This window comes from Sebastes fasciatus, chromosome 21, assembly GCF_043250625.1.
Source record: "Sebastes fasciatus isolate fSebFas1 chromosome 21, fSebFas1.pri, whole genome shotgun sequence".
NCBI classification, from domain to species: domain Eukaryota; kingdom Metazoa; phylum Chordata; class Actinopteri; order Perciformes; family Sebastidae; genus Sebastes; species Sebastes fasciatus.
In genome coordinates, this window is record NC_133815.1 from 11,798,686 (window position 1) to 11,815,867 (window position 17,182).

A 17,182-nucleotide genomic window follows, 5' to 3' on the forward strand; every position below is an offset into this window, starting at 1 on the left:
TTGTGCCAATAAAATTTTCCAAGGATGAGAATGTTATTCACCAGAAAGTCATCTTTGTTGTTGTCCATGACAAGTCCATAAACAATGTCCTTTTGAGAGAAGTTCTCAGATGAGAAACTTTTGGGAAAAGCCAGTATATACAGTATATCAAGCCATAAAGCTCCAGAATACAAGAAATGAAAAAATAAATGATCAGTAGTTTCAGTATCATCACAAAATACACAGTTATTGGTTTCAATTCCAAATCGTTGTCGCAACAAATCACTGGATGGATGGTGATACACTCAATTTAATATTTTAAAATGGATTTATTTTGCTTTCGGAGTTAAGGGGAATTTTAATTCTATATAATGTATTTTTATAAGACCTGTATGTCCTATTCTCTGTGGCGTGATAACGGGCATACACAAGGTTCCTGGCATATGATTGGACAGTGTAATATAATCGACTGATGTAAGAACCAATCAGCAGATAGCTTAGTTTTAAAGCTCAAAGACAATTGGTGCATTTGCCTGTCAATCAATCTGACTAACCAATGCTGACATCCCATTGGCCACAACATAATGCCTATAATTCCATTGGCTCAGATGTATTCCTGACCCCGCCCACATTGCTCCTGCTGGATCCGTCGGTTGACAAGGTGGAAAAACTTACTAAAGTTATCTAACTACAAGCTTCAGTCTCGGTAAGTCACTTTAAAACCACATAACACAGATATTCTAATGTGAATGTAACATTAACATTAACTATCACACGTCAAGGTCAACTAGAATCGTGTGTGTCTTCGAGATATCGTAGTAAATGTGTCAACGGTTGTGAAGTTGGCTGGAGTTAGCTGGTTATGCTAGTTAGCATCGTTTATTAGCCACTCAAATGCTAACACATGAGCCTGTCACATACACATGATATCAGCTATCATCTGTCACACATCTGCACTGTTACACGTTTCTTTGAGTCCTTATTTAAGATAAGATAAGATATTCCTTTATTTGCAGTGTACAGCAGCAAAGTGGATAGTGCAAAAAACAAGATGCATCAGCTAACACAGTAAAAAAGAGGTAAACAAAGTAACAAAATATGAACCATTTAAATAGAAGGAAGTATAAAAATAGGAGCAGTATATACAGTATTGACAAAAAACAGACTTATAACAAAATTGCACAAGTGGAAAATTATATTGCACAGTGAGAATTAATGAAATTCCACCTAAAATATCAGGTTATTGTCAGTTTATTATGCATTTTTAGCTACAATTTTGCAATTTTTGCTAAAATAAAAGCATTAAAACTGTTTTATAGACTGTACATATTTAATGTATTTATTGTACATACTACATTTATTTATTGATGGACAGTACACACTTTGTCACCCATTCACTCTGTGTCTTTTATATCTATTTATTGTTTTTATCATTTTTGTATACCTTTACCTCTCCTGTGTTTCACTATGTTTGCTGATTTTACACCTGAATTTCCCTCTGGGTATTAAAGGTTCATCTTATTTTATCTTATCTTAATGTTATTTATGTAAAGATCACAACTTGTATTTACTTTGTTTCTTCTTTCACAGTTGTATTATATGTCGCACTTGTTGGGAAAATGGATTATTAGAGAAATTCTAATTACTTAATCAGTTATTGGCAGCAATGATAATATCGGACAGATAATTATATTGCCAGTATTACTAAAGGCTGATACAGAATGTATGTGTATTTTACTGGAGCATCTTAACACAGGTATACATTTTACTACCTTTTTATTATTGATATGTTCTCTGATGTCCTGTTTTAACAGTTACCTTATTTATTTATTTTATCTGCTTTTATTTTCTTGGTGAAGCACTTTGTAACATCTGTTTTCAAAAGTGCTATATCAATTTATTATTATTATTATTATTATAATTATATATTGCAGAGGCATACAGCTCCTCAAGAAGTCATTGTTGGTTGTAAGTTTTGTGTTTTAAGGGGATTTAACCTGAATTTCTCCCCCTTGTTCTGTGTTTCGTCTAGATAGCCGTTTGGTGATGATCCCCTTGGTGTTGGGGCATGTGTCCGTCTGCCCTTGTGAAACACATCAACAGAAATGAGTAAAGACAATCCACGGATAGAAATGGACCTGGTATGTGACAATCCGTGTTGATGTCTGACTCAATATATGCCTGCTAAACACACTATTTCCATATATTTCAAAATTTTGATTTCGTAATCTTACATAGACCTTGAAACACCACCGCATTGTACCTTTGTCTTGCTCTTCATCTGAAAGCCCTATTGTTACGGTCTCTCATGTTCAATATCTGAGAAGTACCGGCCATGGACTAGTGAATGTGACTCCATTTAGTTAATTAATAAATTAATTGTAATTGTCAGAAAGTGGCAAATTATTCTTTCATTTGTGTGTTTCTTCTTTTGTTTTGCAGGCTTCTGGAACAGCCAAGGCCTATGGGTCCTCAAGAAGTATTGTGAGAAGAATAGCTTCTAGTCTTCCTTTTAACCCCTGCCCCAGGGTCCATTTTCAGGTAAGGGAAGGTTACCGTGATCATAATTATTATAATGTTGTGTAAATTAACAGGTAAACCTGTCAGTCGGTAGTATGTATATTTTGTATTTTAAGTTAATGGCGTGTTGTCACATTTGATAGATCCCTGTCTCGTCTTCTGTCTTTCTGCCTGTTGGCGTCACAGTTATGTGAAAACAAATCACACACCCTCTCAGGTTGTCTGGCTGTTTTCATTTATGAACCATAAACAGAGCAGATGAAGTCATTAGAACAGAGAGATTTTGTTATCATCAGAGTACTGACTGTGTGTCCAGAAGTTTTTGAAACTGTAAACAAGTCAACTTTTGAGAAATCAGTTTGCATGTAACTGAAAAACTGAATTACTTTTCTTTACTCTTCTGTCTCTTTCAACACTGCATTCTCTCTTTTCTTCTTTTCTTCTGTCTCCAGCTACCCTCCCTAGCTTTGAGGAATGCAGTATGTCTGCTTTAGGTCAGTTTGTTCAGCAACCTTCAACAACCTTGAGCTGATTAAAGACCTTCTGAGCTCCCTTCTAATCTTCCTGAACCTTTCATTAACATTGTATAGATTCCCTCCACACCTCCTCCCTCTGAACTGCCTTCATTCCCTATTTTTTTACTTAATGACTTCCTTTATTAGTTGTTAAAATGGAGTGTTATAATGTAGCTTGGCTCTTTTATGGCATGTTTTTTTGTCCAAATGTTTAAGATGGTTCTCTCTCCGACAGCTTTATCCGTACAGTGAGGACGCTGGTGTCCTGATTGGCGCCAGGAGGCAGAATGGTTTGGTGGCGTCTCTGGCTGATGTCGGATGGATCGACAGGGATGACGAGGATGACGAAGACCCCTTTGGCAGGTGAGAGCGGGATAGTCGGCTAACATCTTCAAGTGGGAGAATTGCAGTTTCACGTGTATGAATTTACTTGTTCCCGTGAGTAGCATCTAGTAAAAGGTATTTCTGCATTATTGAAACAGGTCACTGATCCCATCAGGACTCGTATTCCGATCCCATCAGCCTCAGAGAAAACCCTTAACCCGCCAGAGTTCACTGCCGAGCCTGCATCAGGGGGCTCCGGACCCCCAGGGGCCAACGGCCGTCAACGATGAGGCCATTCAGAAGATCGGCGCACTGGAGACGGAACTTGCCAAACTCAGAGCTCAGATAGCACTAATCGTTTTGGCTCAGGAAAAGACCACACAGCCAGGTATCTCTTACACAGCCTTAAAACACTACAAATATTTCCGCATGGTTTAAATGCATTTTTTGCTTCACTGCAGTAATATAATATGTCCTCTAGATGGCAGCGGAGTTTCAAATGTCGCACAGCTTTAAGCTTTTTCTTTCCTTTGTTTCACTTCAGCTGCCACCACAGGGACACCTCCACCTCCCCCTCCACCCGGTGGCACCCTGCCTCCCCCTCCCCCACCACCTCCTCCTCCTCCTCCTCCCCCACCACCGCCACTACTCTTGAGTCTCCAGCGGACATTTTCTGCCATTGACTTGATTAAGGAGCGCAGAGGGATGAAGACAGACAGCCAGACAGTTTTGGATTCAAGGCCAGCAGAAATCCCGAGCATGCTCGACGTCTTGAAAGACATCGGCAAAGTCAAGTTGAGATCAGTCAAAAGGTAGGTCTCTACTTAAATAGTGAATCAATACATTTAGAAATGATCAAACGTGAAGACTAAAGTATTTTTTAAGGTAATAGATGTGTATCCCAACTAATAGTAGGTGTTTATGGTCTTGTCTACATTACTGTAATCAAGTGTCCATAACCACAGATTCAACTCAAGCTGACACATCTTCGCCTCATTTTGTAGTTTATCACATCTAAACGCAGCTTCAGAACACATGTAGACTTGTATCTTCTTGAGCAGCTGCTATAAAATGGAAAAAAACATTTTTGTACACTACACAAATAATCAAAGTCTAATCATTTGTTGTCCTTTCATAGTCGTCCAGCGGAAGGTGAAGCCAAAGTAAAGTCCAGCGCTCCTGTAGACGCCGCAACTCTCATCGCCGAGGCCCTGAAACGCAAGTTCGCCCACCGCTATCGACACGACAGTGAACAAGGAGACGCTGAGGAGTTCAAACTTCCCGTTCCAGAAGTGAAACCTCGAACCGAAACCCCTTTGGTGAGAGATGTTGCTGTATTCATCGCTGTTATGACTCCACTTTGTTTGGTTATAATATCATCCACTTATAGTGATCAATTTGAATCAGACAGACGTGATCACTATAAGTTTGTTTCCACTGTATATAGTGTTTTGACTGATCTAATCTAAATGGTTTGTAGAGTCTCATGCTTTATTCTCTCTTCTGTCTGTTTCCACAGTTCGGGCAGCACATGTTGAAGTCAACTGGAAAAAGGAAGTTGATCTGAACTCGAGGTCCAGATGTGCTGCGGACACTTTGAAGTGCCTTATCGACCTTTAAATATCAGCCGTTTCTGTGAAAGAATAAGGGATTCTGCCTGAAGTAGAGGAGTCTGCTCCAAGTATCAGTCATCTCATAGTGTTGTATCCAATAGTCATCTTGACCATCCATTTTTGCACTTTTATAACTTATATTAGCTTTCATGATTTTGTTTTTGTTTAACTGAATGTCTTTTTGTTTTTGTGTTAAATAGTTTAAACTTCTGTCCTGAGTGAAAGTGACAGAGGCAACACTACAATCGATAAACGTTATTAGTTTTATTGCTCAATCATTACTTTGCACATAGCATCGTTGGTCATGTTTGCATTCCCGTTGTTTAGGGGTCTGTGAAAACTGAAGAGTTCTTCTACAACAGAGGAAAGGGAGCACTTTCTTACTTGTGGAATATTGTGCTGTATTGTTTATACATGTATGATAGACTAATTTATGATTGAGAACCTCCTATTTATGTTGTGGTTTAAGTAATTAAGTGAGATTTTAACACAGGTAATTATGTCGTAGGTGTGTTCCGTTAATTCCAGGTGGCTTTTAAACAATGTTGTACTTTGAGCCTTAGTTGCCAGTCTTGCCGGGGCTTGTTTTTTTTGTTCAAATATATGCATCCCAGTTTTAGTTGATATTATTTATCTTTAGTACGAGCCGTGTTTAAGAGCCAAAGACATTCCAGTGATGATCGGCGAGATTCTGCCTTTTACTGCCAAATATCTTTCCACGTCCCTGTTTCTTTTTCCCCCATTTAGGATTATGCTTTAATAAATAGTGAGGATACTGTAACTGTTAAGCAAAGTTCATATTTATAGGTTACTGGCGGTACATGTGCAGTGTTTTGTTGCTTTCAGTACCCTTTTTGATAAGATTTGCCTTTTATCACAAAACACTTTCCCAGAACTTAACTCACAGTTCCAACATAAGTAAATAAATACTCTATTGTTGTATATTAAAAACATTTTCGTCATGGGTCCTAAGGTACCCGCTGTTATCAGTATTCCAAAGGTAAAAATTATGCGCACATTTTCATGCCTCGGTTTGAAAATACACACTTGACTCCTTGGGGTCGTGAGGTTTTTAGTATTTTGTTCAAAGTGACTGATAGCACATTGTTTCCAGTGTAGTTGCTGCTTCAAGACAACTTTACTAGTATGTTCTATATTTTTTAAGGGGAAGGTGGACTGGGTGTCAGTAGTAGGATTTTGTAGAAGAGTTGTCTTCCATAAAAATTGAACTTGAATTGTCAAATTTCTAAATAAAACTTTGTTCTGTCCTGATTCTGGTGTATGTCTGTTGAGTTCTAACCTAATGAAAGTTGCATATCCTCATGTCGAAGAGGAAAATGTCCAAATTCCAGTTCCCGACTTTTTCTAGCATGCAATACGAGAGAGGGAAAAGAGAGGCAGTTAGTGACAATAAATCACACATTTTCTTTAGTATCTTTATGATGTCATATAAAAGGTGGGAGTCATACTCTGGCCTGTCCTGTGTAGTCTTCATCCAGGATGTGGAGGAGACAGGATGAGTGCAGGTACCTCTGCAAGTCTGTGGACCCTCCTCTCAGGAGCAGAGCTCACTGACGTGCTGCACAATGTCAGTCATTAAGTTATAACCTAATGAAAGTGCTTTTTAAATTGCTCCTAAATAGTTGGGATCAGTCAAAGATTAAGTGTATTATTTCTGCTATTTTCTAGACTACATGCGTTAACCGTGTGAAAGTCAAAGAAACATTTGTCAACAACAGGTTTTATTATTCAAATCGTAACTGCAACAGGCATGTATCAAAAAGGTCAATACAGCAAAGCCTTTACAAAATCTGGCTCGACACTGAAGTCTTCCCAAAAATGGCTGTCGCAACAAATTGTAAACAGTTTTATCAACAGTCTTACAGCACTTACAGCAAAAATACAAATCAGCTAAAGTAAGAAAAGCACCTGTTATCTTTCAAAAATGTTTTAAACACAAACACAATTTGTGCCACTATACTGAATCAAAGTAGACTAACCAAAACACAAAGAAATGGAATGTTCAAAGTCACTCGACCATTTTTAGTTTTTCCGTACAAAAAAAGGACAGCTGGAGTTGTTCCTCACAACGAAAAGGCAAAGGGATCGGACAGTGCATTCAAAAGACAAGCACACCATGCACTTGATGGGGGAACAGGAGCTGGTTTGGTCACTTAGCATAGTTTGTGCATAGTTATAAGGCATCAATCGAGCAGTCCTTTAGGTTGCATGTGGCTGTGAGAGACATTCTGCGGAGAGGGAGAGTCTCCTTCAGTAGATCCGAGCCAGGAAAAAAAAACAACAACCCTGCATCGTCGCCTCCTCCCCCTCTCCCTCTTGATAAGAGACTGGCAAAACCCTGAGCGAGTCGAGTTGCGTGGAGTGGAGTTCCAGGTGAGATGCATGTGCAGTAACTGATCTCCAGTCTGGGAGGGAAGCTACCCCGAGTTCAACCAGCACTGGAAGATTCGGAAACATCATCAGGAAAAGGACTAAATGTCTACAATACCTTCACAGGGTCTCTTGGAGATGTCATGGAGACGAAGCTGCACATCCAACACCATCGTTATTTGGGAGTGCAAGAACACATAGTAGCACAGGTGGAGTTGCTTATGGCATCTGGTGTGTTTGAATAAGGTTCTGCTCATGGCTTCAACAGTGGGATGACAGTTCAAACGAGTGGTTCTTCACATCTGTGCTTCGAAGGCAAACCGTGGAGCCGACATGATTCACTTCAGTTCAAGGGAAAGAAACAAACAAAGAGATGCGTAAACAGTCTTCGTAGAGGCAGCAAAAGGACTGGGCTTGTCACATTTTTTTTTTTGTTGTTTTTACATGAGGAAGAATCTTCAATACAAATGCAACACGGCATTCAAAGTCTTAGGAGGGTCTCAAGTGAATACTCCAGTTGTCTCAGTCAATTCAGTTCAGATTATTCTTCAAATCTTTGTTTTCAAATGGCACTTCAAAATACCAGAAAAAATGTCTTCTTCAGTTCTTATACTGCTTTCCCCTTAAGGTTCACCAACAACAAAAAGTGGTGTGTTCAGTCAGTAATGCCAAAACTACAGTGGACAAATAAATAAAACAAAGCAAATAAAAGAAAATACAGCAGTAGCCAAATGAGGTATCTATGTATTGCTCTATGCCAAAAAAGAGGAATTAAAAATTAAATAAATTAAATAAAATCAGTGGTTTATCAAGATGGGAGGCAAAAGCAACAAAACATAAACAAGGTGGATCAGGTGGGGCAGCGACGCGGCTGCAGACCGTTGCGTGCCCCACCCGGCCCCCAGTGTGTTGTGAGGCCCTGAGGCCGGGGTCAGGAGGTTGAGGTGAAAGGGCACACGAGGAGTGTCAGGATTCTCTGCTTCCCTGAGGTATTTCTTTGGAGCTGGTTCCTCCTGCGGCTGTAGCTGTGTCGCTGTCTCTTCGAGCGGCGGCGGCGGCGCCGTTTTCGGTGTCGGTGCCGGCTGAGCTGGGCTCCGCCTCCTTGGAGACGGAGGTTTGTTCCTGCTGTAGGGCGCCCCAGCTGGCCTTGTTCAGCCCCATGTGGCCCAGCATGGTCTGGGACAGACGTGTGTCGGAGAAACGGGTCCACTCTGCAAACAGCGGCTCCGCCACGTATGTCATGAAGCCTGAAGGGAGAGAAGAGGCGGCAGGCACAAATTAGAACTAATGCCGGGTACACACTACACGACAATCAAGACAAATTCCCCCCTCCCAACAATGGTCAGCAAAGCCACGATTTTTTAATGTTTCTAAAGATCATCTTTCCAGATGTTCCTGTGGTGTGACATATGGTAAATGCTTTTTTAAATCCCCCATGGGCGAAATATTAAACCTGTTCAATATTTACAATCGGATATCCTGTGTGTGGGGAAGCCCGGGGACAGTCAACGAGAACATGGGAAAGAACGATAGCCAGTTGAGAACCAACCTGACTTTTATATTTGAACACAACAAATATACAACACAGCTACTTACCCATTTGAATGTTGCCAACTGTGTTGATCTCTCTGTCATAAAGTGGGCTGACTTCAAGTTTGTGCTTCTTCTCAATATCTCCTAAAAGAGCATAACAAAATAGAATCAATATATGAGCTATTATTGACAGTATGTTCTACTATTATAGGCTGACTTTGTTACAGAGAATAAACACAGAAAGAACAAAGGAAGGAGCTGTTCTGGGGATTAACAAAAAGAGAAAAATAAATAATTTAAGGAGAATGACAAACAATAGAAAAGCCGGCAGCAGAAAAGATGATAACCTTGCTGGAAGAACTCCTCAGTCACTTTCTCACTCCACTGTTTGCTCATCTCCCAGGGTCTGCAGGGGTTACAGATGTCCGCACACTTCAGAGCCATCTGTACAGGACGGGCGTAAAAACAAATTAAGAGCTCACAGTCTTTGCTGAGATGCAGAAGTTGTGTGTGTGTGTATGGCAGAGGAGGTAACTGACCTGCAGGATGAAGTGACGGTGGCTGCCGTTGCTCAAGCACAGGTTCTCCTGGTTCAGGTGTCTGCGAAACCTTGACAGGTAGTCATTCTGTCTGCTGATGTCCGTGGCCAGGATCAAGGAGCCCAACTCCCTCTCCATGTTCAGGCTAAGGGGTCAGAAAGACAAGATGATTAGATTGATTAGCATCTGATGGCATTTTCTCTATAAATATGGCACAGAAGTTTTTTTTAAATAACTTTAATTTCTGAATCCGAAGAACGGTTAAATCAGCAGCAACTGGACTTGGTTTAGGTTCTTGAAGACGTTTCACTTCTCATCCGAAAAGCTTCTTCGGCTCTGGTGGTTCTGGTTAATTTCTGAAGTAACATGTAGAACCTTTCAACAGGAGCTATCTACTGTTGTGTGCAGCACTTAGCAGCATTTCAGTGTCAGACTGACCTGTCCTCAGCAGGCAGATGGGAAAACAGCCCCGTCTCTCTGAGCAGGCCCACTGCTGACTTCCAGTGGTGGTTTTCCAGAACTGAGGTATTCTGCACATTGAAAAAAGACAAATTCATTCAATAAATCATATGTCTTCCACTTCAGGACATCCATAAGTAAGTTCTGTCAGGCTAAAGAGCGACTGCTATGTGGTCTTACCCTATAGAGTGTAGCTAGATAGTGGTCAGTCTTGATGAGGAAAGGCTGGTTGACCCCAGGATGGTCTAGGTCATGTGTGGCGGCTGCTAGGATTCCCAGTATGATGTCACAGGAGGTCAGAGACTTGGCGAGCTGCATTCACAACAACACAGAGGCACACAGATTATGATGATTGATCATTTAAGGGTGGGTCCATTATTTTTTTTGTGGTTTTTATATCATTCTGCATTAACGTTGCATACAGTAACTTAGATGGCGGTCGGCAAGCTCCCAGTTTGGAGAAACAGACAGGAGTACCGGCACGGAAGCTAAACCCCCTCCTTCACTGACACACTTTCAGATCTGGAAACTCATGCAACTCTTCATGTCTCACCTTGGGTTCCTGCATGTAGCAGTACATGGCCTGCGTGACATCCGCAGCGTGGATAGCGTTGTGGTAGGGGTTGTCGCTGTGGTAGTCCTCCTGGACCATGACTAGGAACCTCCAGAGTTTGACCATGTCCAGCTGGAAGAGCTCCACCAGGCCATACTGGTTCAGCAGGTGGAAGGTCAGGGTGATCAGGCTGTTTCCTGAGGAGCAAGAGGAACATCACAGTGAGCTTTCTGCTTTCATCTGGTTTTCACTTGCAATAAAAAGGAGAAATTGTACCGTCACACATTGCTGCAATGTAAAATATCACCAATCTGTTATGCTCAGTGCATTGCAGGAGTTATTTTCTGTTTTGTAATCTATTTTATTGGTGCATCCACTTTCTCCAAGCCTGCCTCGACTACCCCTTCTTCACTTACCATAATTACTTATTTTTGTGATTTTCATCCTTTTTCTTCCCAAAGCACAAAGCACTTCGGCTGCTTGCCATCCCTTTCCCTATCTTTCTTCTATCCATCTTTCCCTAGCTTTTGAGTTACACAGTATACATCAAGACAGATGTATGGCGAGAACATATAATAACCAGTCCTGCCCCTTATTCATAATACAACATATCTTGTTCTCATCTACTAGTGCAGAAATAAGTATTAGTTAGTCATTATGCTCCCTATAAGACAAAATAAAGAGTCTATAGAGCTGCTGTTGCTCTTTGAAGCCTATAACCAAACCATTACAGCTGCATTGGAAAAAAATTAACAACATATTGTTAGATCGGACGATAAGCTGTAAAAATAAAGTTCAGTGATTCAATTATAGAACTAATCTTCATTCAGTGAATCCTCTGTGTCGGCCGGCATCCAATAGATGGCACCATTGGCAACACATCGAATCTAAGGCTGATTTTATGCTGGATTATCCTGTCAGTGCTGCATTACTTCTGTGTCATGACTTTTAAAACAACTTCTGAACAGATTATATTTCACATACCGTTTGTCAACTTATCGAAGAGGAAAATGTCAAAATTCCAGTTTCCGACTTTTTCCAGCATGCACTACGAGAGAGGGGAAAGAGAAGCACAGGGTTAGGGATGTGAAGTCTGAACTAAATAAGTCTTATTGTGATATCATTATATAAAAAGGTAGGTGTCATACTCTGGCCTGTCCAGTGTAGTCTTCATCCAGGATGTGGAGGGGGATCTGCTGGGGGACGCCCCGCAGCATACGAGATGAGTGCAGGTACCTCTGAAAGCTGAGCAGTCTGTGGACCCTCCTTTCAGGAGTAGAGCTCGCTGACGTGGAGCCATAGCCCAGCGGTGCTGCACACACAGACACACACGTAAATAAATTGACAAAAGATGTAATATGTAAAGTATGTAACAATATTTTTGGTTAATGTTTATTTTACAAGCTCATTGGGCTCTGAGAATCATTTTGGTTACACAAACTCGGTGGGGATCTGACACCAACACAGAGATATACAAACAGTCGCTGCTGACACAGCCGCCCACTCATAAGCCTTTCGTCTGGGATCACACAGCAGACATGCTTTGTCAGTGGTCTCTCACTCACATATACACACACACACACACACACACACACACACAAAAGCAATGTGTCTGAATAAACTGTGGCTGCAATCCGGAAACACGTCAGCGTGGAGGTAAGATTACTTTTGGGTCAAAATGTCAACACACACACACTACCTCCCTGTAACCGTTTGATGTTTTCTAAAAAGGTTTCAATGAGTATGAAAGTGGTTATTTTATCACACACCCAATCAAAAAAGCCTTGATAAAAAGCCTCTCACATGGTTTACACTAAGACACACCTTGGTCTTTATCATGTGAAATACTGAATGAAAGCAGTGCACAAAACATCTGTCGATCTTGCTAGAGAGCAACAAACTGTGTGTGGTACAGTTTGATCATGTTTGTTGTTATCAAAGAGGCTGGCGAGTCAAGGTAATTGACCCCTTCCTAAGTCCCGCCCCTTTTCACTCTGTGCTCCAATAACAGTTGAGTAAGCTTGGAACCCGGAAGAACCTCGGTCAACTTTCCCCTTTCCTGTTATACTTCAATACATCTGTTCACGTCTATCACATTACTTCAGTATCACAATCTTCACAGACATACTACATTGTATATAGTCACAGCTACTAGGGGGAACATTTTGTATTGATTTTGGTGGTCCCTGTGGACATAAGCGGTAGTGTTTCCAAGCACCAGAGTCCCCTTAGAAATCATTTTACTGCAGCAGGGTCTAACAATCTGCACTGCGCAGTCCTGGTTCTCCTATGTCTCCCTTCGGTGTCGGCTTCCAGTGGGGACCGGCGAAGCAGTGAGGCGAAGCTCTGCTCCTGGCCGGAGGAGGAGCCGCTGCCGCCGGGCGCGGAGCTTTCCACCTCCTCTGGCTGCTGGTCGCTGACCGAGGCCCCACTGGAGTCTGAGCTGAAGGAGTTTCTGGTGAACCTGCATGATTTCATTCCTTTGTTTATATTATATCTGTAAAGCTGTGTACACTGCCTTCGCCCAATGTCAGCTGGGATCGGCTCCAGCCCCCCCCGCGACCCCGAATAGGATAAGCGGTTGCAGATAATGGATGGATGGATGGATGTAAGGCTATGTGCCGTTGGGTGTTATATATTTTGATATACACAATGTCTTTAGTTTATCTTGAATATATCCTTCCATCGCATACTGTAGTCTAATACATGCAGCGGCACCTGTCTAAACGGAGCCGGCATCTCCACGTTTGTTTTTGTCAAGCTTGTTCGACTTAGCAACAGTAACTAAGGGGGGGCGATTCATACTCACTGTGAAGAGTTCGGAAGTCGATGCACAGGTATGGGTGGGAGCTTCTTCGTTCCGGTTCAAATCCAACCTGACTTCTCACTCTCACATCTCCTAGAAGAAATCAACACTTATTTCCTCAAGATTCATGCTGCTTGAGTAGAAATGTGTCTGAATGTGCTCGGCTAAGTAGTATTTACAAATATTTTGGATTTTTATATACTGTAAATTGATCTTGCTTAAGTGCCACAAGGATGGGCTTTACCACAGGACAAAGAGCAGAGCACTACAATAAGACATTCGCAAATGTATGTGAAACTGCCAACACAGCTGAAATCCTGCCTCTGTTCCAGTAGCTACAGCCAGGGTTTCTATCATCAGTCCTCCTAAAAAGCACGAACTGTCTCAGGTTTTCTGGCAATACCCTCATGTAGCGGAGTTAATGATTCCACTTGCCATTACTAACGCCGTCTTAATATTTTTAAATGTACTGAATTTAATTTATTATTTGTCATCTGTTTCGATATGTTATTTACTTAGAAATTATTATATATATATATATAATTATATAGAGATCATAAGCCTTGTTTTTATGGGTAAAAGTGTGTTTTCTGTAAATTGTATGTCGAGCTAAGCTTCCAAGTACTGGAGAAAATGCTGAATGTTGATATTGGTTGCCTTTTTGATTGTGTGGAGTGGTTTGTTGAACACACCAACAGCAACTTCAACTGATTTTATTTTGTTTTAGCATCTTTGAGAAGCTTTGTCGCTGTGAGACTGACTGTGGGAGATCTAACATCATTTCTGTATTACCAGAATAAACGGCGAGATGGAGCCACAAGTGAAGGTGTGTACATCATTAATAACACAATGCAAGAGAGAGTACGCTACTGCTACAATGGTGCCGTGACCCGTTCTTCTCCTTGGTGTTGCTGCGGACTCAACGTCAAGACCGGAGTTTCATCAGCTCCGCCTGCTGAGCAATCAGCTTTCCATGGCGCCGTAAGTCGCAAATGTGATTGGAAATCTGATGCATGTTACTTTATATGGCCTATATTTTGTGATTAGCGGACTTGAGTGACTTAAAGAAAAAAAAATCACTGGATAGTCATAGTGTTAAGTTTTTTTTTTTTTGTTTTTTTTTTAAATGGATAGGCTTAATGCGCGAGTATTGGCAGGGGTACAAGATTGTGGTTTAGTCCACTTTCAAATGTGGACCGTGGGCAAACTGGGCAAAGGCCTGTGACATCTACCCCTCATCTTGCTATGGTAAATAATGTGGGGTGAGATAGTACTTATGGCACTGCTGATGTAGGAGCAGAAGGGCAGTCTACACCTTCTGGTCAGGATGTTGAACATGTCCCGATTACTGCTTTGAGTGACTTAGTGAAACAGATAGGGGCCAGCATTGGTTAAAACATTGTCTCCTGTCTTAAGTCCATTCCAGCCAATGATGTTAGTGTGGCTCAGTCATCCACTGCTGATCTTTCTAAGGTTAACCTAACAGTTAAGCCATGATAGCTATGAACCCCGCCCGTTCAGGGGAGACAACACTGACAGACTTACAATCTCTAAGTAGCAAACCCTCGTTAGACTTGATGTCAGGCCCACAACCTGTGTTTGACATACTCAGACAGCACTTCAGTGAATCAGTGGTCTCTTTTATGCCTCTTGCTGACTTTTACGACACAAAGCCTTACCCCACTGAGACTGCTGTTGACTACTGGATTCGGCTTAACAAAGCTATTGACATTGCTGTGGATGGACTAAAGAGACAAGGCGAGACTCTTGACAACACCGCTCTCGAAGTGACAGTCATGTTCATCACTCATTGTCCCGATCCTGAACTGTCTTTAGTCTTCAGCTGTAAGCCACTGGAGGAATGGACTGCCACATCAGGTGCGGCTGGGCGAGCATCACCGTAAACGGTGTCTGTAGCAGCGTCAATCTGCAGGCCCAGCTGATCGCTTGCAGCCTGCCCAGGCTGAAGAAGTTATTCGCAGCCATGTTCAGACTACAGAGAGCCCTTCTACCCCGCTACCGCATACAGCCGGTAGACCATTTCCAAATGAGTCAGTCTCTTGAGCATGTTATCTCTCTTCTGGAGCGCTTGCTGCATCGTGAGTCCTCTCAACGTTCCAGGCCTCCTCAATCAGGGACTGGCAGACTGAAACTAGCTCCTAAAAAGTGCCACTTCATGAGACCCTCTGTGAAGTTTCTTGGATATGTGGTGAGGAACGATGGCATCTACACCAACCCTGAGAAAGTCAAAGCCATCGTTGACTTGGATGAGAAAGATGGGAGGGCACTGACACCCCCTCTCCTTCCAAGATCAGATCCTTCCATGGAATGGTTGGCTTTTATCAGCAGTTCTTTGAGGGATACTCCCGTATCAGCAAACCGCTGTTTGCAGTGACGTCTGGGGTGAGGAGGCCTCGTCATGCCAAGAACAAAAAGGAGCCCACCTGTCATTAGGAGACTCTCCTCTGCTGATTGGACACCTGAATGCAGTGAGGCTTTTGAAAAGCTGAAACAGGCATTGCTGGATAATGCCACCCTTGCTCATCCCGACTTTGGCAAACCTTTCCTGCTCTCGGTTGATGCCTCTTCCAATGGCCTCGGGGCTGTGTTGTCTCAAGTGGTTGAGGGTGATGATGTTGCACGACCCCTCACATTTGCCAGCAAATCGCTCAACTATGCCCAGTCACGCTATCCAGCTCACAGGCTGGATTCCCTCGCACTCAAGTGGGCTGTTTGTGACAAATTCAGCCATTGGCTGAGAGGCCACCAATTCACTGTATGGACAGACAACAACCCGCTCACGTACATTCTCAGTAAGCCGAAACTGGATGCCTGTGAGCAGAGATGGGTGTCGAAACTAGCCCCATACGACTTTGACATCAGGTACATTCCTGGCCCTAAGAATGTATTGGCGGATGCCCTCAGCTGTGAGCCATTTGTGCGACCGAGTGTTCTTCATCGCCTCACAACAGTCCCTTACGGTGCACTCCTGGAGAAGCAAATGCTTTGGACCTTGAATGTGTGCAGGATGCTTTCCGTTTGTCCTGTGATCCATCGAGCCGGCTACATGTGCTTCATCCCTTGACCGTGGCTTCCAACACTGCAGCGGCTGTACCCCTTCATCTATCTATCTCCTCGCAGGCAGTGACTGCTGTTCTGGAGCATTCTTTGGATCAAAGGTGCCTGCCCCCTCATGCCTCAGCTCACTCAGTCCATTCAACCACCAGAGCTGTCTGATTTCCACCCTCTGCCCAAGGAAGGGCTGATGGCTATGCAGCGTGCTGTTTGAGTCGTGTGCATCACTTTGTGGAACGTCAGAGAAGGCCGTCTAGACGGGAACACACACATGAGCCTGTTGATGTTTTGTGGCTCCTCCGACGCTGGGACCAGCTCACCATCAACTCAGGTGTCCTGTATCGCACCAAAAGGACGCTGTTACAAAGAGAAGAACTTCCCGTTACGTTGTGCCCTCTGCCTTGAAAGAGAAAGTTCTCAGAGGCGTACATGACGAGGCGGGTCACCAAGGGCAGAGACGGACACTCTACCTGACGAGACAGCGGTTCTATTGGCATGGGATGGAGGGAGATGTCAAGGAGTATGTGCGGCGCTGTCACCGTTGTGTGGTCAGTAAGTCTCCTGAACCAGAAGCCAGGGCACCACTCGAGAGTGTTAAGCCATCCAGTACTCTTGAGTTGGTTTGCATTGACTTTTGGTCTGCAAAAGACTCCTCCACCAAGTCCCTTGATGTTCTCGTAGTAACTGACCATTTCACTAAGCTGGCTCAGGCCTATCTCTGTCCCAATCAGTCAGCCAAGGCTAACAAGGGGGAACGCAGTCGGAGGAAGCTGGCTGATCGCTGGGAGAGCCACCTCTACACTGTCGTGGAGAAACATAAGAACACTCACACTTTCAGACTCAGGAACTCTGTGACAGACCGAGAGAAAGTGGTC

At 42.8% G+C, this 17,182-nt stretch overlaps 2 protein-coding genes across 9 annotated transcripts in view; one reads left to right on the plus strand and one right to left on the minus strand.

The window, feature by feature from the left end:
- Positions 1-542: 542 nt before the first annotated feature.
- mtfr1 (mitochondrial fission regulator 1) lies at positions 543-6,217 on the plus strand. 2 transcript variants are annotated; one of them, XM_074622583.1, is made up of 9 exons: positions 543-685; positions 2,012-2,120; positions 2,422-2,520; positions 3,250-3,377; positions 3,497-3,726; positions 3,883-4,150; positions 4,477-4,657; positions 4,858-6,033; positions 6,097-6,217. In XM_074622583.1, exons 2-8 carry the CDS (start codon positions 2,085-2,087, stop codon positions 4,903-4,905), a joined length of 990 nt encoding a protein of 329 aa, XP_074478684.1. In that variant the 5' UTR covers positions 543-685; positions 2,012-2,084; the 3' UTR covers positions 4,906-6,033; positions 6,097-6,217. The 2 variants fall into 2 exon arrangements, with proteins under 2 accessions (XP_074478684.1, XP_074478683.1); XM_074622582.1 differs by having other exon boundaries at positions 4,858-6,019; positions 6,084-6,217.
- Positions 6,218-6,676: 459 nt separating this feature from the next.
- The window catches only part of pde7a (phosphodiesterase 7A), a 37,074-nt gene continuing 26,568 nt past the window's right edge, over positions 6,677-17,182 (minus strand). For 3 of the 7 annotated variants that reach the window (XM_074622578.1, XM_074622574.1, XM_074622575.1), the window contains 10 exons: positions 13,236-13,325; positions 11,575-11,738; positions 11,411-11,474; positions 10,427-10,623; positions 10,054-10,185; positions 9,853-9,944; positions 9,415-9,559; positions 9,223-9,319; positions 8,939-9,019; positions 6,677-8,589 (listed from right to left, as the gene is read on the minus strand). In XM_074622578.1, coding sequence (XP_074478679.1) covers positions 8,309-8,589; positions 8,939-9,019; positions 9,223-9,319; positions 9,415-9,559; positions 9,853-9,944; positions 10,054-10,185; positions 10,427-10,623; positions 11,411-11,474; positions 11,575-11,738; positions 13,236-13,325 — 1,343 coding nt within the window. In that variant the 3' untranslated portion in view covers positions 6,677-8,308. The remainder of the gene's footprint in view (positions 8,590-8,938; positions 9,020-9,222; positions 9,320-9,414; positions 9,560-9,852; positions 9,945-10,053; positions 10,186-10,426; positions 10,624-11,410; positions 11,475-11,574; positions 11,739-13,235; positions 13,326-17,182) is intronic. The other 4 variants (XM_074622579.1, XM_074622576.1, XM_074622580.1 and 1 more) reach the window with 2 other exon arrangements.